Source organism: Schistocerca cancellata, chromosome 3 (genome assembly GCF_023864275.1).
Source record: "Schistocerca cancellata isolate TAMUIC-IGC-003103 chromosome 3, iqSchCanc2.1, whole genome shotgun sequence".
In the NCBI taxonomy this organism is placed as follows: domain Eukaryota; kingdom Metazoa; phylum Arthropoda; class Insecta; order Orthoptera; family Acrididae; genus Schistocerca; species Schistocerca cancellata.
The window spans coordinates 622,474,245-622,495,940 of record NC_064628.1 but is presented as its reverse complement, the minus strand read 5'-3'; the positions used below and the strand labels follow the sequence as shown (position 1 = coordinate 622,495,940).

General features: G+C 35.7%; 1 protein-coding gene across 2 annotated transcripts in view; it reads left to right on the top strand.

Moving 5' to 3' along the window:
• The window catches only part of LOC126175535 (N-alpha-acetyltransferase 60), a 92,386-nt gene extending 71,719 nt beyond the window's left edge, over window positions 1-20,667 (top strand). Inside the window, exons 5-6 of one of the 2 annotated variants that reach the window (XM_049922368.1) lie at window positions 7,594-7,698; window positions 19,256-20,667. In XM_049922368.1, coding sequence (XP_049778325.1) covers window positions 7,594-7,698; window positions 19,256-19,418 — 268 coding nt within the window. In that variant the 3' untranslated portion in view covers window positions 19,419-20,667. The remainder of the gene's footprint in view (window positions 1-7,593; window positions 7,699-19,255) is intronic. The other variant, XM_049922367.1, reaches the window with a different exon arrangement.
• The last annotated feature ends 1,029 nt before the right edge of the window (window positions 20,668-21,696 follow it).

Sequence of the window (21,696 nt, the reverse complement as noted above, 5' to 3'; positions counted from 1 at the left end):
GTTGACGAATTTTCATGGGATTTTCACAGGTAACAAGAGCGTAGCTTGAGCAATTTATAGCCTTTATTTCATCAAAATTGGAGCACAGGAAAAGAAGGTATCGTAATTCATAAAGTTTTATGTAAAATTTTCTGCTCAGCTTAGTATTTCAGATGTTTAATCATCACATGTGGTGCAGCAAAGAACCAGTGGATGGCACTCTTAGCTTCATTATACACCAAAGTTCCAATAGATAATGCTGTTAGTTTTTTTAACTCAAGTACAGATGTATTTGAGGAAGTTTATACCAGTGACAGAATTAAGTGTCACAACCTTATTTTTACAAATACAAACTAACAGTGCATTTACTTGACTAGGTATTTACTGATTTCACTTCATGTATTAAAAACTTAATGACATGGCATTGCTTCATTCAATATGTTTTATTTCAGACTGGAAAACCCCCTGGGTTGCAAAGTTATTTGTTTTAATAATGCAGTTATCCTTTTGGGGCATCATCAGGTTGTCTACAAAAAGAGGAAAACATTCCATTAAAAACAAAATAGAGGGAAGGCATGGTCCTATCTTGTACAACTACACAAATAAATGAATTCAAATGTATACTAGAACTTACATAAAGGTAACTGTGTAGAAAACCCATCCATCATAGTCATACAGAATGAGAAGGGCACGTAATTAAAAGAAAGGTAATATGACAATAAGCCATCCCATATATGACGGCGACAGTAACACTTTTCAAAAAAGACTGTATGTTGCCTTACTAACACCAGCAAACTTCACCTTGTTAGCACAACCTTGGACCACGCTTACAGAAGAACAAACACGGTATCAGCTGTGCGCAACTCAGGTCTGTTTAGTGCTAACACAAATATGACTAGCAGAGTCTAGAAAACACACATAGTACTAGTGTGGCAAAATGTAACTAGATGGTGTGCAATATCAGCCATAAGGAGCATTACATAAATATAAAATTATACAAAACAAGTAAATTGAAATGCATTTATGGAAATCCTAGGAAATAAATAAAATAAAAGCATTCAAAATTACATAAACCAAATACATATTAAGCTGGCCATATGCGAAGCAAAATAGTAAATGATGGTAGCTTAATACATAATGAATCAAATATGCCATGAAGACCCACTGATGTGAAGTAAACTGCCAAAAATTTACAGTGCATATACAGCACGTGCATTCAGTTACCAACAAATACAAACATCAAAGCACTAGAAACAGGGATTGTAATAAAATTTGCAGATCACAAACAGACATTAAAATGAATAAATGTTGTTGTTGTTGTTTTTGTTGTGGTCTTCAGTCCACAGACTGGTTTGATGCAGCTCTCCATGCTATTGTATCCTGTGCAAGCTTCATCATCTCCCAGTACCTACTGCAACTTACATTCTCCTGAATCTGATTATTGTATTCATCTCTTGGTCTCACTCTATGATTTTTACCCTCCTCGCTGCCCTCCAATACTAAATTGGTGATCCCTTGATGCCTCAGAACATGTCCTATCAAATGATCCCTTCCTCTAGTCAAGTTGTGCCGTAATTCTATTCAATACCTCCTCATTAGTTATGTGATCTACTCATCTAATCTTCAGCATTCTTCTGTAGCACTACATTTCGAGAGCTTCTATTCTCTTCTTGTTCAAACTATTTATCGTCCATGTTTCACTTGCATACATGGCTACATTCCACACAAATACTTCAGAAACAACTTCCTGACATTTAAATCTATACTCAATGTTAACAAATTTTATATCCTCTCTACTTTGACCATCATGAGTTATTTTGCTCCCCAAATAGCAAAACTCATCTACTACTTTCGGCGTCTCATTTCCTAATCTAATTCCCTCAGCATCACCTGATTTAATTCGACTGCATTCCATTACCCTCATTTTGCTTTTGATGACGTCCATCTTATATCCTCCATTCAAGACACTGTCCATTCCGTTCAACTGTTCTTCCAGGTCCATTGCTGTCTCTGACAGTATTAGTGTCATTGGCAAACCTCAAAGTTTTTATTTCTTCTCCATGGATTTTAATTCCTACTCTGAATTTATCTTTTGTTTCCTTTACTGCTTGCTCAGTATAAAAATTGAATAACATCGGAGATAAGCTACAACCCTGTCTCACTCCCTTTCCAACCACTGCTTCCCATTCATGCCCCTCGACTCTTATAACTGCCATCTGGTTTCTGTACAAATTGCAAATAGCCTTTCCCCTGTATTTTACACCTGCCACCTCAGAATTTGAGAGAGAGTATTCCAGTCAACATTGTCAAAAGCTTTCTCTAAGTCTACAAATGCTAGAAACATAGGTTTGCCTTTCCTTAATCTGTCTTCTAAGATAAGTCGTAGGGTCAATATTGCCTCACATGTTCCAATATTTCTACGGAGTCCAAACTGATCTTCCCCGAGGTCGGCTTCTACCAGTTTTTCCATTTGTCTGTAAAGAATTTGTGTTAGTATTTTGCAGTGTGACTTATTAAACTGATAGTTCACTAATTTTCACATCTGTCAACACCTGCTTCCTGCTTTCTTTGGGATTGGAATTATTATATTCTTCTTGAAGTCTAAGGGTATTTTGCCTGTACCATACATCTTGCTCACCAGATGGTAGAATTTTGTCAGGGCTGGCTCTCCCAAGGCTATCAGTGGTTCTAATGGAATGTTGAAATATATATGTAAAAAAATAAGGTACTTACAATAAAATAAAGCCCTTAAAAATCCCGTAGCAGTCCTCCCCCTAACTTCTCAATATACCAAAACAGTAATGTTAAAGACTACAGGCTCCTATACAGATGATTTATGTGGAAAAATCTATATCAAGCAATGAGGAGGTTAGAGGTGTAATAAAAATGCCCTCAGCAAAATCTAATGTTAGTGTAAAAATCAGTACTAGTAATAAGATAAATTGTAGTAATAAAGTTCTTTCTGTTTGCCATCAAAATATTCAGTCAATAGCAAACAAAATTTTAGATGTAGAGATTTTACTAAATACGGAACTCCACTTTATCACTGTTCTGCACATTACAGAACACTGGCTAAATATTGATCAAATTGTCTTTTTCTCTATGCCAGGGTAATCACTCCCAAATTATTTCTGTAGATACAGTTATAAAAATGGAGATACTGTGATGTTCATCAATCAATGTCTAAAATATAAATCCATTAATAAGTATCAGAATCTCCGTACAGAAAGAGACTTTAACCTGGTACTCATTGAAGTCTGTGATACAAATACAGTTATAGCGTGTATTTATCGCTCCCCAAATGGAAATTTTAACTCATTCCCAAATAAATCTTGAATAAGTACTAAACAGACTCCATCTAGACAGAAAATCAATGTGCTTTGTGGGGACTTCAAAACTGATTTTCTTGGAAGCAACAAATGAAAAAATCTACTGCTCAGCCTCATAAATACTTTCACCTTAAAACTGACTATAACAACACCAACAAGAATTACAAAAACTACTGCCAATGCCCTGGACCAGATGTTTGTGAATACAGACTGTTGTGCAAAATTTGTAAGTAGAAGCCTTAGTGACCATAAAGATCAAGTTGTCACCCTCCAAAGCTACTTGCTCCCCACCCAGAGCTACAAAAGGACTGCAACAGCAAGAAGTTTCAGTACACATAATATAGAAACATTCAGTCCAATATTATCAGGAGAAAGGCAGGAGGGAGTTTCCCAAATAGATGACACCAACAAAAGGTTCAAGAAATTCTCTAGTATCTTCAGTGATTACTCTGAAATTGCATTCCCTCTCAAAACACAAGTAATAAGAGGCACAACTCCAAAAGCTAAGAGATTGATAACAACAGGTATCAAAATCTTAAGTGCGAGGAAAAGAGAATTACTCAGATACTGGAAAAACAATAACATACTCCCACTTCTGAACAACCACATTCAGAAATACCTTCAAATTTACAAAAGAGTGATATGCTAGGCAAAAAGAATGGCCAATGATAAGTTCATAACAGAGTCATCAAATAAAAACCAAGCAATGTGGAAAGTAATAAAGAAGGAAGCAAATAAAGTGTCCCCTAAAATGGAGAATATCACCCTGAACCATGAGAAGAAGAAGAGAATAACTGATCCCCAACACATCACACATCTTTTCGGGTGTTACTGTGCAGATATCACAAATAATTTAACAGTCAGTGTCAAAACAGTACCTAGAATAGAAATAGAAAAACAAAGTGCAGTCATGTTCCTTTTCAATCTATATTTCTGGAATGACTCTAGATGAAATCATCCATGTTGCATCAACTCTTAAGAAAATATCATCAGGAATTGATGGTATTCCTGATTGTGTCATATTGTGAACATTTCACTGCCTCTTGCAGATATATAGTCAATTCATCTTTACTGTCAGGCACATTTCCAGACTGTTTAAAAATTAGAGAAAATAAATCAACAACTAGTGCCATCTATAATTTTATACATGATGCCCTGCAAACAGTGGGGAAAAAAAAACAAAGTGGCACTGCAATTTGTTTACACGTAAGTAAAACTCTAAGCATATGCCATTAAAGGCATTGCACTAAAATGGTTCACATTGTACTTGACAAACAGAAAACAGAAAATAAAAATAAAATGTGAACTAAAGTAAAATACTAGAATATGTTTCTCAGATGCAGAAACTGGAAGAAAAGGAGCCCCTCAGGGATCCATTCATGGGCCAAACCTTTTTCTCCTCTATATAAACAATTTAATTTAGACCTAAACATTGAGTCACAAACAAATACTTTTTTCGCTGATGACTCAAGCCTCCTTATTACAAGAAACACCTCAAGTCAGCTACAAGCAGCTGAAAATAAAACTACAGCAAAGCTAAATAGATGGTTTGGAGGGAGTAAAGTACTGATAAACACCAAAAAACAACATTCCTAAATTTGTGTTTAAAAGATGATGCATGCAACATCAGTGTGGCAATAAACTCCAACAACATTTCATCTTCTCAGAAAAACTAAGTTTTTTGGCATATGGCTTCAAAGTAACTTCAAATGGAATACACATATAAACAAAATAAATGGAACATTAAATAAAATATGTTATAATCAACATTTATCCTCTGTTAAAGCAAGTTTTGGCACTGTCTGAATTGCCTACTTTGCTCAATTCCATAGCATCTTACTGTATGGAATTATATTCTGGGGTAATACACCACCTAGTTCACTCATTTGCTAACCCAGAAAAGAATTGTAAGAGCAATGCAGCAAGCTCGACAAACAGATTCTTGCAAACCCCTCTTTCAAAAGTTATCACCCCTCCCACTTCCCTGTATGTACTACTAGACATCTGTAAGAATGTTAGAAAGAACTTAAAAGGCATAAATGAAGTATGTTAGAAAGAACTTGAAAGACGTCAATGAAAATTTTAATATCCATGAACATAACACAAAGCAAAAGGAAAAGCTTCATAGCTAGTCAGTAATGACATCATCCTACAAAACTTCCACAATAAACAGTGGTATACAAATTTGCAATAGTCTTCCACATAAGGGAAAAATTATATAATCATTCACACTTTTTTGTAAAACCTTCAGGGCATTTGTATTAGATCATTGCTTCCATTAAGTAGCAGTATGTTTGGAACATTTGAGATACAAGAGACTTGAGACAAGACAGTGCACCTACTGCAAGTAGTGCAAGCTCTTTTGTGGATAAGGCTCTACTGAAATAATACTGCATTTTTACTGTATTGTGCTACTGTTTTGTTTTGTGTTTGTGTCCCACAATCTCAAAATATTTTTTGGATGAATGAATAAATAAATAAAAGTAATCCTGTGTGTGAAACCAACTAAAACAGAAAACAATGCATATCATTGTACTAGCATTGTAAAAACCGAGAACATTGAATTGTAATCGACTTGATTTTTACTGATCAGTTGATTATTCAGCAAATTATCCTTATTCTGGAATAATTTTATTTATATTCTACGCTAGGAAAATATGAATTTGTTAAATTTCTTTGTAATATGAGTATCTACTCATTATATTTTGATTTAGTTTTGTTTCTGAATTAAAATTTCTAGAAATGGTTGAGTCTTTCCGAATACATCAGAACAGCTATAAGAGGGTTGGGTTGTTTGGGGGAAGAGACCAAACAGCGAGGTCATCGGTCTCATCAGATTAGGGAAGGATGGGGAAGGAAGTCGGCCGTGCCCTTTCAAAGGAACCATCCTGGCATTTGCCTGGAGCGATTAAGGGAAATCATAGAAAACCTAAATCAGGATGGCCGGACGTGGAATTGAACCGTCATCCTCCCGAATGCAAGTCCAGTGTGCTAACCACTGCGCCACCTCGCTCGGTAAACAGCTAAAAGACTTCAGGACTATGCGGTCTCAAGAATCCAATGAAGATCATGAGACAAAACTTATATCAGGCTCTAACTCACTTTTTGGAGACTTCTTCTGAAAGCGAGGTGCCATATAACTCTGATTGAGACCATCTTACATTATCTCACTCTTCAAAATACTGCAATCACAGAGGCTCGAAGTTACTTGCCTCCACTGTAGCATCATAGAAGCAAAAAATTTTAATGTGAAGTGGCACAGGCAAGTGAGTTTTTATATCCCGAATCCTTCTTATTCATAACAGTTTACCATTTCGCTTTAAACATGTAAAATTCCCATTGAGCTTATGTTATACCGTGACCATAAACAAAGCACAAGGCCAGACAGTGTGTGTTGCTGGCGTGGATCTTAGCTCAGTCTCCTTTTGCATGGCCAGCTCTTTGTGGCTCTCTCTCTCTCTCATTAGTGAAGCAAAGAAGCTCTTAGTTCATGTCCCCAATCATACTACATCAAACATAGTATACAAAGAAGCTTTATAAATCAAAAATAAATTCCACACATTCAAAGTTTCAGGCTCAGCTATCAAAATATACCTGGGCAACAGCAGGGCTCTCAGCTAGTTGCAGTAATAAGATACATCTGTATGTGACAATGATGTTGCTAACAATGTAGCATAAAAAGTTTAGTTGCTAAGAATGCTCTATCTGTTAGTTTATGCTCATTCGATTGAATGCAGAAAAATGAGCTACTTTCATAATTAGCTTTAGAGGTATGAAACTAAAGTTTCTCCTGGCTTATAAAATGTACAAGCAGCATAGAGAAATGCAGCCAGATGACATATTCAACAACTCCCGATATTTCAACCGGTGAGCATCCCATCATTTGCAAGGCACACATGCAATGAGAGATCACTGTGCAAGAAAATTTAGAGAGGTTGTTTTTTTTTTTTTTTCAAGAAGGACGTTATTAAAAGATTATTGAAGGTGGCACATTATGACGCTAACTTCAGTTGTGCGCCTATTTGAATTTTGAAAAAGCACCTTCATAATCTATATAATTTGGTTTTGGAAAAACTATTACAGAAGGCACATGTAATGGTGATAAAATTTAAAGAAAAAAATAATAGTTCCATTTCTCAGAGCAATGTTCTTGATTCTTTAAATTTTGTTGTAATGTGATGCCATAAGCTGTATTCTGTTCTCTTTGTGTTTTGTTTTAAAAGAAACCTGTATGCTTTTCATGATAAAAGAAGATTGTATCACAGTGTTTCATATTATTTTTCAGGTTACATTCTTTTCTACCATATTATTATTCCATAAAGGGAAAGTGCAAAGATGGCTTTACATATGTACTATATATTAATGGAGGCCATCCACCATGGGGCATATAATATCCTTTTCCAAATGTGTACAGCTTTTTGAGTTTGAGAAGGTATTTTGTAATTATACTGTTGTACCTGAATAATTAAAGATATTTTATGTTTATAAAACTGTTTATTTTTCTTTGATCTTCACTTCAGTTGCCAATTCCCATCATTTTCTCTTTTATATCACTAGTATTCTTTTGTTATTGCATATCTTATCCTCATCACATTGATTTTTTCCTCAGATGGTATCTAGCTGCAGCATGATAAGAGTGAGCATACTATGTGGCATTTCCTGCTTTCTGATCTTTGATTTTCATTGTTCAGCCTATGAAGCATTATATGCTCTCAAGTTCTGTCCCATAGAATAAATTTCAGTGAGATTTTGGTGGCATTAACCTGATAGATTATGCTCCTGTTGATATATATGTCTGCTCATGAGACATCATTGACTTAGAAGTGATACACTATGTGCCCAGTTGGAAATGCCGCATTATTATATAATGCGGCACTATACATCCAAAGATATTATGAACCAATTTGAGTTCATTGCAGTTGTTTTTGTCATATATAGCTCTTTTTGTAACTTTCAATACATTTCTTTCAGCTCTCAAATTCTTTCACAAACTGTTTTGGTTTTGGTGTGGTCCAACTCTTCTCTGCCATTGTGCACATAGAGACATTTGTGCTTTCTTCATTACATACCTTTGTCTCAGATAAATAAGCAACATCAGGAAGAATTCTACTCTCTCATGTGTAGAAACTTTTCAGTAATGAATGGCATTCAAAGTCATCATAATTTTAAAAATACTAAATTTAATGCCAACACTCTTGTCTCGTATATGGACTGACTGAAATTTCAAATAGTATGTTATTATTTCAGCAGGCCAGTCATTACAAGTATGCACTGTCGTAGAAATGCATTGTAGTAAACTCATAAGCAATTGACTTAATGTACCTAGTAGCATGTAGCATCACTTTTTGATATGATGACAGCAGTGACAGAACATGGCATGGACTAGGAGACACTGAATATGTTGGCAAGCAGTCCCGATCCATGATTGCTGGACTACACCCAAAGTTCAACAGGGCATATGTTCAAGTAACCTGGAGGGGGCATCTTACAAGCAACCACACTCCCATGGAGTGGCACAATTTGGGTTCAGTGGTTCCTTGGGTTTGCTGAAGATACAGTCTCTTGAAGAGTGCTGTAAGTGAACAAAAGGATCAGACAGTAGGTTGCTGTCTCATTCTTCAGTGAGAGATGATGGCAGGCATATCAGGGATTCCATTTTAAGCTGTGCGAGTGCACCCCATGTGAGATTACTTCCCCACCCTGGAGAATGTTGCATTGTTGACAAGTGGAATGCATCTCACGTATAGTTTTTGACATACTTGTATTCTTTCATTGGAATGTACCTTCATGTGCTGGAACTCATCAGTTCAAGTGATATTTTCCATGCTTTGAACATCTGATAGTAACGGTCATGTGTCCTTGCAAATCACTATGGTCTGTGTTGTGAGCGAAGCAGAGGTACACACATTAGGCAGTGGCTTTACAGTGAGGAGATAATTCTGGATGTTGTGACAGCTCATGAATTGTTCAGTATTGAATGTTCAAATGAGTTACTGCACCATGACCCATATACTAGCTGTTACAATCTGTGATAACTGGTGGTGATTCCTGTCAGCATGATATTACTAATGGTAGTTGTCTTTAGCAGTGTTGGTTTTTCACAAATGTAGATACTTACAGTGCACCCTAGCATGGTGGTATTACATAGCCCAGTGCCTGCATAACTTTCAAGATGGTATTGCTCATGCAACAAGTGTCCATGATGTGCTTACAGTCAATTGTATTTATCAGTGGCGGTCAGTTACCATTTACTAATGTGCTACAGCACACTATAAATATCACAATAAAATTACGCCATTTCTCTCTCTTTGAATGCGAACCACAAATCACACTAAAATTACATTGACTCCCTTCAAATGTTTGCCAAAATCGCAGTAAAACTACACCATTTCTCTTCAAATGCAGGCTGGTATCCAAATAAAGTGGACAAAAACATGTTTTGTAGCACTCCCTCCATGAAAAAATTTAAAGACGCTAATGTTTCATTATATCAATGAAAACAATCAGTTATTGATCAAATTATTTAATTTTCCCACGTGGAATGTTTCCCTCTATTATATCCAAATTATTTAATTGGGTAGGTAAAAAATCTACTCACCAAGTGGCAGCAGAACACACACATAAAAGACTGTTGTGATTGGCAAGCGTTCGGAGTCAGTGGCTCCTTTTTCAGGCAGAAGGATGAAGGAAAAGGAGTGGAGAGGTTAGGGAAAGTGGTACATTTTTGGGACAGTCACTCATAACCATGCATCAGGGGAGACTTACTGTAAGGAGTGAGAAGGAAAGACTGATTGTTGGGGACTCAGGTTTTCAAATCTCATCTGCTGCAGTCCCCAACAATAAGTCTTTCCTCCACATCCCGTACGGTAAGTCTCCCCTGACCTGCGGTTCTGGGTGACTTTCCCAAAATCTACCCCTTTTCCTAGACCTCTCCAGTCCTTTTCCTTCATGCTTCTTCCTTTTCCTTCAACGTTTCTGCCTGAAGAAGGAGCCACTGGCTCCGAAAGTTTGCCAATGACAACAGTCTTTTATGTGTGTGTTCTGGCACCGCTTGATGTTTCATTTTGTAAGGCATAGTTTTCTGTTGCAGAACCACAAAATGACTTCAGAATGGCTGAAAATAGCTGTGAACAAATAAACTTAAACCAGCAAAAATAGGAAATGCCATCTTCCTTTAGTATTAAAGTATTGTCTGTAGATGATCTGCTAAAGAGGCTCTTTCTCAGTAGATCATAGGAGGAGAAAGTTAGGTCGATCTTCTCCATATGTAAATCTAACAACATAAGGGTGCGGGACAAGGCTGACCGATTTGGCTCAAACTATGTGAACAGAAGCAAATAGATGCCCCTTTCAAGTTCCTAAAATATTTTCCATGAATGGGCAATAGGAAAATGTATTACATTCTCTAAATATTTATGCATAGAGTATGAGGAAATTTTGAACAGCAGGCAGAATGGCTCAGTAGCTAAGGGGTTAAGGACGTGGATTGATAGCTCGTTTGATGGAGTTTGATTCCCGCTGGTTCTACCTTTTTTTTTTTTTTTAATTTTATTTTATTACTCGCAATGTTCAATGACTCATTATGAAATTTTAATATATTTAAACACTTCAGTTTATATAGAGTGAACAATAATAAAACTGACAAATTGCAGGGACAGATTCCTGACTGGAAAGGGAGTGGAAAAGGTTTTATGAACATGTGTCTGGAAATTTATCATTACCACAGTAGATGGCGCTGAAGAATGACAGTTCCTCTGACCATGTGCCTTGTGTTCCTTGTGTGTTACAGGTGGTAGTGATGGTAGCAATTGTCATACAGGATACACATAATCGTACTTCAGCTTACACCATATTAGGGGGCCACTTGCCTGGAGCTTGCACTAGGGTCATCTCAATATCCTGTTAAACGAAGTCCTCCAGATCTGGTGTATGCACAGTCCGCCTCCTTCTTGCACATTCATCTGTCTGAAAGGACCCAAGATCACACAGATGCCCAAAACGGGCTTGAAATGTTGTGCAATGTGGTTGGTGTCTCGGAGGTTACCTGTTTTGGTACAGCCGTGCTGCCTCTCAACTGTTTCCGTGTGCTTGGCCATACACAAACACCATCTTGGTTTGTTCTTGACATGAATACCGGACCATTCTGGTGCTCACCGTAAGCTGCGTTAATCACACAAATGTGCAACACATGAAGAACACATGGCACATGGTCATTTGTCAGCGTAATCTATCATGCCAAAGATGCATTTCTGGACACATGTTCTTTTTCCTCCATTTCCAGTCATGAATCCACCCCTGCAGTGTGTTGGTTTTATTAATGTTCACCCTGTGTATGTAAAATTACTATATTCAATTTAGTTGCAATTACTATCTTTTTAAGGTCTATAGGCCACCACATCGTAGCACATTGGTGAAATTTCTCTTGAGTTGCCACACTTCCAAAATCCTATATTTGAATGTCTTCTGTCAACCAGTAGATGGTCTGACTGTATCCTAATCACATGACACACAGAGCTCTTCCATTCCCTGCATAAATAGGAGCCCTCTTTATTTAATGCAACAGCAGTCTCTAATTCAATTACTCAAGGGTGTAAATTCTCTGTTACAGAAGGAGTGCATTGCTTCCCATTTTTTACATTTTCTCATAACTGGTATTGCTCTGTCCTCTAGAAGCTGTGACAAGTTCCTTAAGGTAAAAATTGCATTTAAACAATGCTTGTTACTGACAATCAGTAAACCTCAAATTATTTCAGAATGTCCAGTAAAAAAATTACATAAAGGCACATTTCTGAAAGAGAGTGACACTCATTATGGCATACTGCCTTCCAATTCATGTAATTTATTGTGCACTTTTTTTGTCTGTCTTCCTTCATTTGCAACTGTCTTTGCACTTTTGTGTCTTAGGTTACTTTCATATTTTTATAGTAATAATGTATTTAAGCGTATATATAGCTAATAGGATAGGGTCTCATTAATAAATGTTTTGGTGGTAACTGATGAGAATGTTACAACCGTTGGCTAATTGCTTATCAATTTTTGGCACTGTAGCATACGAGGGTGGTTTGAAAAGTTCTCGGAGCAGAATAGAAAAAAAGTACTTACATCACTGAAACTTTTTTTTTATTTTTCAATGTAGGCCCCATATGTCTTGGTCCAACAATATTCCAGTGCTTTGATCCCATCTCGAAAATGAGTTTCCTCCAGGCCTGCAAAGTAGTTGTCAACTCCAGCTATCAGTTCTTGTTTGAAGTGAATCTTTGTCCACCAAGAAAAATTTACTGTTTTGGGAAGAGATGGAAGTCTGACGGAGCCATATCAGGTGAGTAAGGTGGGTGTGGCAACAATTCATACCTTAGTTCGTGTAATTTTGCCATGGCTACGGCATATGCATTTTTGATCCAGCATTAAGAGTCACGGCACCTATCTTGCAGATAATATTTTCATTTATAATTCTTCGGTTAAAATGTGATATACCCTATCAGATGACATCTGGCAAGCATGAGCAATTTCACGCATTTTCAATCGGCGATCCTCCATGACCATTTTGTGCACTTTTCCAATGATTTCTGGAGTAGTGACACATCTTAGCTGACCACTGCACGGATCATGGCCAACCACAGTGTGGATCATCATCTAAGCTCTACTGACCAAATTTAAATTCATTTGTCCACTTGGTTACAGTTGAATATGAAGGAGCAGAGTCCCCCAGTGTATTCTGGATATCAGCATGAATTTCCTTTGCTTTCATACCTTTTTTTTTTACGAAGTACCTAATCACTGCTCGAATCTCGATTTTTTTTCCATCCTCGCAAATCACTATGGGGGAACAACATCAGAGCCATGTCACTGCCACAGCTCTCTTTCAAGACCACTGACATGGCACATGTTTACAGGCAACAGTCCAATGAATATCACGTGAACATTGCGCTAGTGCTGACCTCTCGTGGTGATTCCAAAAACTTTTCAAACCACCCTTGTAGTTTCATCTTAATACATATAAGTGGAAAACATTAACTGAAGAAAAATTAATTTTTGCACCAATTAGTGTAGGGAAGATCATGATTGTCTTCAAAAGCACATAAAATGCTGCAACATAGATTGAGGTTGAATTTAGGAATCTGCTAGCAGTTGCAATCAACAAACTGAAAGAACTAGATAGTAATTTGTTGTAGAGGTTTAATAAGAACATACTTGCTGCTTTGCATGGAAAGATCCATTGCAATTCTTATACCAAATAATAAACATCTGTGACCATACAGTTTCACTAAAGTGTGTCATGAGAATTACTGAGCTGAGCCTACAGAAATCAGAATGTTCTCTTATGCAAACAGTGATGTGAAACACGTAGGTGAAAAGAAATACTTTTTTTCTTAAAAGAAAATAAATGATGCAGAGGTAAAATTATTTATATAAGAATGAAGTCACATAATACCAAAGCGGAAATATATTTTTGTTATGGCTCATCATCAAGTTTCTACTTAAGTAAATAAGATAAAGATAAATGATTTGCAAGTAGCATCTGTTAGTGTTAGTCACACTGAGTTTCCGGTATGTTACAAATCTGCTGAACGTCAAAAGCAACTTTGGGAGAGAGATTGGGCATATAAAACAGGATTAGTGAGAGAGACAATAAAAAAAACTGCAGAAACGAGTGAAGTGGAAGAAACAGACAGCATTTTAAAATGAGATAGCAGATAAAAACATATATATTTCAGCCAGATGTAAGGTGCATGAAATATGTTTAATAAGGAAGAAATGGGAACTGAAGAAGCAGTTAAAGGAAAAAGAAAGTGAAATTATATTATTAATTAGACAAGGAAACTTCAAGAAAAAAAGAAATAAAATAAAAATTATTCAATGAAAGGCGGTGTTTAGAAGAAGATGTACAATGCCTGAAGTTCTAATTATGTGTTGTTTAGAGAAACAGTTGTAGAACAATTACAGGGGGCCAGTTTCATTAAAAGTAAAGTAAAGACCATTTCATAAAAATGTGTTCAAAAATTAGAATATGCTGTTTTCGAAATTCAGAAAAATCTTACTAAAGTAAATGAGAGAAATAAACAAGTTACACTCAATGTGAAAATTGAACATGTATCTCAAGTAGGAGAAAAAATATTGGCCATAAAGTGAATGTTTATCCCTATCTTCTAATTTATCATCTGCTTTCAGTATGTTCATTGGGGCAGTGGCACACTTCGTACCATGAACAAACAGAAGTGGCCTGTGGAATTGTACTCTTGCCAGGCAGTATAATGATTTTTCCAATGGTGTCAGAAGAATGGGCATGAGATTAATATAAAGAAATTGTGTTCAGAATAGGCAGGCAGTTATCTGCTCAAGCAAATAATACTAGGGCAATGCATACACATTTGTAACTAGAAAAAGCAGTGAAGTCACATAATTTGGGTTCAAAAATTATTAAGACCTGCTGTCAGGTCATGAATTTTCCTTAGTGCAGCAACATTTGGTACAGTTCACTTCAGAGGAAGACTGTAGTGGCTAGAAACAATTAAGACAAGAAAATGCAAGATGGAGATGTCCCCTTGAAAGTTGTAAAACAATAAAGAATACAATTGAACAACTTTAAATAGGAAAAAAATTGGTTAAAAACAAGCTGTAACTAATCAGATGCACAAAACACATACAGAGCAAAGTGATCGGTGCTTTGTGTACTGGAAATGTGAGTAAATTTTGAGCAAGATGGTTGAGTGACAAAATTTTACAAAAACTATCCCTTCCTAAAAATTTGTTATGGTTCTAAGAAATATTTTGTTATTCTGGATGTAACAATCAATAAGTTAGGAATAAAAATTACCCAAAGATTTTACAGAATTTACTGATGCATGGATGGTTAATAAAAGAAATTGCTTTAGACTGCATAAATAAAACAAGAAACAGTGAAATGGTATGAATAAAACTGTGTTATGAAAATTGTGGCTATTGTGTGCTAATCTACAGCTGAATCAAGTGAAAAGATTGAGTGTCTGTATGTTATGTAAAAATATTGTGACCCAGCTGGAAGATGTGCTAGTTTACATAGATCAAGGAACAACCACCAAAATAATTACTCAAAAAATTGTGTGTCGAAGGATATAGCATAGCTTGAGTTAGTAATAGAAAACAAATTCAGATAAATAAATTATGTTTGAACATATATATTTGAAACTTACAAAATGATGAATTAATTTAGTATAGAACAAGTAACATGTACGTTAGTACCCAAAAGAGCCATCACCATCTGGAGGATGTATCAAGCTGTCAATAGGTATGTAAACAAGAAGTTGAACATTTTAGCTCAGCTTCCAAACTTTCTGTCCTCTCCCGTCTGTCAGTTTGACCAACGTCCAGTCTGCCAATGGCACTTCATCTCAGTTTGTCTGGTTATGATACCCCAAGCCATGTGGTTGGCTATCTCAGTTACCCCCCCCCCCCTCCTCCACACACACACACACACACACACACACACACACACACACACACACACACACACAATCCCCGCCCCCCTCCCTGCCCCGCTCTCTCTCTCTCTCTCTCTCTCTCTCTCTCTCATTGTATCAGTTGCTGTACTGATATGAAATATAATATATACTGTGGACAGTGACAAGACTACATTGCAACACAACTGTTTTGCACATGGTAGTTTTGTGCAGTTTTGATGTCGTCTCTGTATCAGTTACTTTAACTTTCCTGTAATTCTTGGAAACCAGTGAAGTACAAGGCTATAACTGCATCATCTGTGCTGAAAATTTTAAGAATCCACATTAAAAGCTGCATAATTAAGGATAAACCACATGACATGACAATGAATTTCAGGGTGTAAATTATAAAATATGTAAAAATTTAATTACACATGGCCATTTTTTCTAAATTTAGGGACTTCTCTGCTTGATTCTTATATTTAACTATGCTCTTCCTCAATAAATTTAATATTAGTAGACCGCACAGTAATTGATTCACAAATATATAGCAATTATCAAGAAAAGTTGATTAATTTTAATGGTAAAAAAATGTAACTCTTGCCAGCAATAGATTTACTGTATTGTTGCATGTACTATGTGCTGGGTAGTTAGGTGCCCACCCCATTAAATAGTTATCAAAATTCCTAGGCTCTGATTTAAATTTATTATGGTTTTCATAACTTATTTAAGCAAGGCAATTAGTTTTTGGCAGTCGTACTGTAAACGAAGTTTGACACACCTCACAAGAAACACTTCTGTATGTAGACAGTATTTCCACTGTTTTCTCAGTAAAGCACATTTGTATTGAGAATGGCATAAGAATTTGATTGTTGGTGCCATTTAACCTAGGAACCCATATTTTACATGTATCTGTGCTACATAATCGCTTATCAGACCCCTGAAATAATTATATTACTGAATTTGCCTTATAGAGAATTGCTTCAGTTGACACAAAATTAGCATATTAGCATTTAAGTGGCAAAACTTGTAGTCTGTATATCAGTGGTTAATTAGATTGCAAAATCAGGAGTACTACTGCTTTACGAGCTCCTTGTGACTACCCATTAGAATTAGGAAGATACAACTGAAGATTCGAAAGACATCAAACTTACACAATGTTGCCAAAGCAAGTGATACTGTAAAAATAGATGGATGTTGTCCAGAAAAGATTTCTTCAGTGAAAGAGCTTTGCTGTTATAATTTAAATGGAAGTGAAATATGTTTGTTTGTTTTTTTAAGTGGGGGGGGGGGGGTTGGTGAGGAGGGGACATATATAAAAAGGAACTAGAAGCATTTGAAATGTGGTGCAGAGGAAGGATGTTGAAAATGAAGTAAGCATGCTAAGTACAAAATGATAAATTACTACAAAACATGGGGAAATAAATCTATGAGACACTCTCTCCTGAAGTCACAATGGGTTGATAATTAACTTTCTGTGGGAAGAAATAGGAAAAAAAAGAAAAGAAAAAAACTTATTGGAACAAGCAAAGATTAAAATGTTTAAAACAGATTATTGAAGTGGTATCAGCATTCTGATGTCCCTTACAGCACTTACAGACTTCACCTAATGATATTTTTAATTAACGAAATACAAGTATTTGCTTCTGGCACTTTGACCAAATATACAGCTAGTCTTAATAGGAGAAAACAATCATTGCTTGTGAATAGAATTTTAAGTATGTTTCAATGAAGTATGGTGAAACTGCTGCTGTTATGCACAAATGATGCAGCAGACAGTGTCAATAACTCTTCATATTTGTGTTGAAATAGTGCCTTGATGCTATTGGAGTACAGTGTGAGGGATAATCTGCAGGGTCATGTAGCAGGTGAGATGACACAGTGGTTAAGGCACTGGATTCACGTTCAGGAGGATCAGGTTGTCTTATCCCATGTGGCCATACATATTAAACCCTCCATGGTTTCACTAAATTGGATAAGACAAAGGCAAGAATGGTTCCTATGAAAAGGACACAGTGATTTCCTTTCCCATCCTTGTCCAATTTGAGCTTGTTATTTATCTCTGATGACTTCATCATCAATGAGATATTAAATTATATTCTTCTTCCCTTCCTTCTACAACCACTTACATTTATCAGATATTGCAGTGGACTATTGACAGAAAAACTGTATTTGGTGAAGTTTTTCAGAGGGATAGATAAACTGCCAACACAAAAGTGCATTTAATTGGTGAAGTTCTTCAGAGGAATAGATAAACTGCCAAGACTGTTACTTCAGAGCCCTTTGGGTAACCTATTTGTGAATGATACTCATCTGTCTTGATCCTTGCCAAGTTTGTATGACTGAGAAAGAGGTTTTTCAGGGTAGTTTTATAATTTGCATACATTTGCTTTGGGAAAAAAATATTGAAATATGCTGAAACTTCAGTTGAATTCCTCATGCCACTCACCAGTGTCACAGAACAAAGCATGACTTCAACAAAGGGCGTGTTATTATGTAACTTTTTGTTCTAGGTTTGGCTGTAGAAGATAACACAAGTGAATTTTCTCTGACCTATATGTTCAAGGGAGGGCAACAGGGTTCACAATTTAATACTATGGGCATCTACAATATAGATGGCGAAATATTGTTTATAAATTGAGAAGCTGGTTTTCAGAAAACAAATGACAAGAAATATTATTTTATTATTGAAAGACATTTTAGGCATTTTAATAACTACTTTTTGCCACCTCATAGTTATGTGCCATTGCACAAAAACCAGACACTGGACCAGAGAAAAACTTAATACTGAATCATTCATTTTGAATGCTCTTTTGTTCCTAAGCCTAACCAACAGGTTCTACTGATCAGTAAAGTGTCTTCAGTATCTCACTGTTGCATATTGATTTCTCAGTTTTCACTAATGCCTCAGTTCAGAGTAACAATGCCAGCATTTCGTACATGTATAGACACTTTGGGAGACCATTATTCAAGATATGTGGTCTAAATGTACTACTAAATAAATATACAGCATATAAGTCCACAATTAATGCCTTAAATTTCACACTCCATCTCTAGGTTCAGTTTTTCATGTTTACTCTTATTTTTCTGCTTGAGCCAAAAATCTGGCCTTTCTTATGTTGTTGTGTACTGTTGACTACCAATTATTTCTCTTTGTATCAACAGCTGCTATATTCATCCACTGCAGTGTATTTCACTTTTGAAGTAGCTTTCTGTAGAACAAAGTTGGAATCATGTTGTTTTAGCTTGTCAAATTTTGAATTATGTTAATGGTTTTTCCTTAATATATTAGTTTTCATAATTAGAGTAAAATAGAAGACATGTATTTTCAGGACATACTTTTGGATGGAAGACTTGAGTGATGTATGAAAAACACACACACACACACACACACACACACACACACACACACACACACACAGATATATATGGTTGTAAAATGTTCTTTAATTATTGATATCATATGTTTGAAGGCTCTAGATGTAAGAAACCATCTTTAAAGCTGTATATTTGTCCTTGACGTTGTTGCACTGACTACATGAAGCACTACTGCAGCATCGTGTACCGGTCCAATCCGTGCTCCTTTCCAGTGTGGTTGTGGCACAAGATGCAGGCAGCCCTGCAACGTGTGTGGCCTGGACTACGACGAGTTGTTGTACAGAATACAGCAGCAGTCTTCTCATTTTACAGCTAACATCTGTGCTTTCTCTGCAAAACAGAAGATGGCACTACTGGTTTCACAGACAATCCTGTGCTTAGTAGAGCTCTGGAAATATATTTGGAGCTAATAAACATTTTATTATATTTATTTAGGTCAATTTTATATGGAGTGTTGTATGATTAGAATTTATTCTACACCAAAACTTGAAGTGCACAAATAGCAGGAGTTGTGTAATTTATTCTGCTCTTTTTCTTGCCCTCTGTTGTAGGTTCTTTCAGATAATTAAAAGCTCTAAGTTAACGAAGTTTGATGTTTACAGGAGTAGAAAATGGGAAAGTTATACTACTTTAATATTTGCTCTCTATTATTTCAAGTGTTCTGCTGAATCTGAATTGATCAGGATTATCAGCAGAACAGAGACTACCATGATTAATACAGTGAAGTAAATGATAAAACTTTCTCTAATAGTTGGAACTGTGATTAGTTTAAGAGAAAAATAAGTGAATGTAGGCATTGCTTTTTTATGACTAAGAATGGATTACTAAAGAAAGAGTACTGAAGAAACCACAGCTCAAAAATATAGAGTTGATCTGTTACACAGTTTGAAGTAAGCATTTTCTGTCTGCTTTCACCACTTCACTTTTATTATAAGGCAGAAGTCTACTATGTTATTGAAGGGTCTAGTCAAAACTTTTACAGTTTCTGGAAATTGACTTAGTATTAACTGGCAGTTTTTCATGTGGCCTTATCATGTTTAGTTTTTCATGTGGCCTTATCCTGTTTAAAACTTTTTCTTGACAAATCGTTGACTGTATGAGGTATCAGAAGAGAAGTATTCAGTGTTCATGTAAAGACTGTATCTTGAGTATAAAGATGCACATTTAAGTTGAAAAGTGGATTACTGAGTTCTAATGTGCAGAAAAATAGAGTACTTGAATTTTTAAAAATAATGTTAGTTTTATGCTTACAAAGAAGAGACCAAGAATTATTTAAATATATTTGATTCCAAGAAATCATTTGGTATCTGTACTAGACGTTTCAGTTATAAATATGTTTTTATTACATATACCATGAAATAAAATTATCTTCAGCAGTACCTGATATGTATATTGCAGAGAAACCAACACAATCCTGAAAGAAATTCGCAGTGAATATTACAAATCAGAGGTTCAAATGAAAGCCTTAAATATCTGTTACCAAATAATTTATTACATACATAACTAATTTACTGTTACCCATTCATATAATAATCCTTATGATGTGTTATTTATACATTACAGTCTTTGGAATTGGGTAGATACTGCTTGAGGAAGGTGTTTTGTCCACAGCTGTAATTACTCTCTAACCATATTTTCACCCATTCTTTATCTGAAACATATCTTCCTCCAAATGCTTCTTTCAGCAGTAAAAGAAAAAAGAAATTGTAGATGTGATTTCGTGGTACGGTGAATGAAGCATACGTGGAAAACACTCAGATTCTGTATGTTGTACAGTAGCAACTGTTAATGGACAGTAAGCACCAAAATATTCAATCTCAGAAGCTTACATTGTTAATTGCAATTAAACAGGAAGCCTTCATTAATTATCTGACATGTTGCCAATAAATTTTCCTCCCTTGTCCATCAGAGATCCTAGTTATTTTCTATCATCCCAAAGGAAAAGAGTCATCCAGTGACGTGTTTTCTGGCATAACCATTCATTATGCCTGTTCTGATCACAGATTTGTATCACTGAAATGATGCTTTTGAAGCTACTTTTGTAAGAAGTGACCATATTTCTATGCCTTTGTTGTTTCTGTGACTTCAACAACTCATGTCATCTCTTAGTGGGCAGTTTCATTCATGTGCTTTCAAAATTATTCTGCACATGTAAAATTTTCATTTCGCTTTCATATTTTCATTTAGATAAGAGAGAAAAGAATCACATGCCTCTAATTTGCAGAAAGACTTCTTGTTGTAGAAGTTTCTATTGTCATTCTTTTCTTCCTATTTTTAACAGATGAAAGTATGTTACTATTAGCAAATTTGTTTTGGCTGCCATATAAAAAATTGACTTGAGTATTCATAATTCTTCATGAAGAAACTTATTTCAGCCTCGCTTTGTTTTTGTTGATCACAGATGTGGTAAACAAACATATTTTTGCTCTTAGTTATCACCAAACTTCTTGAAGTGCCTGTCTTTCAAATTGTTTTATCAAAAGTAAGATAGTGGTTATGAATGGATGAATGTGGTATAAACACATTTATACCCAAACTATGTTCACAAAAGGCCTCTAAAAAAGAAATTAGTTACTTACATAACTGTTGCTTGT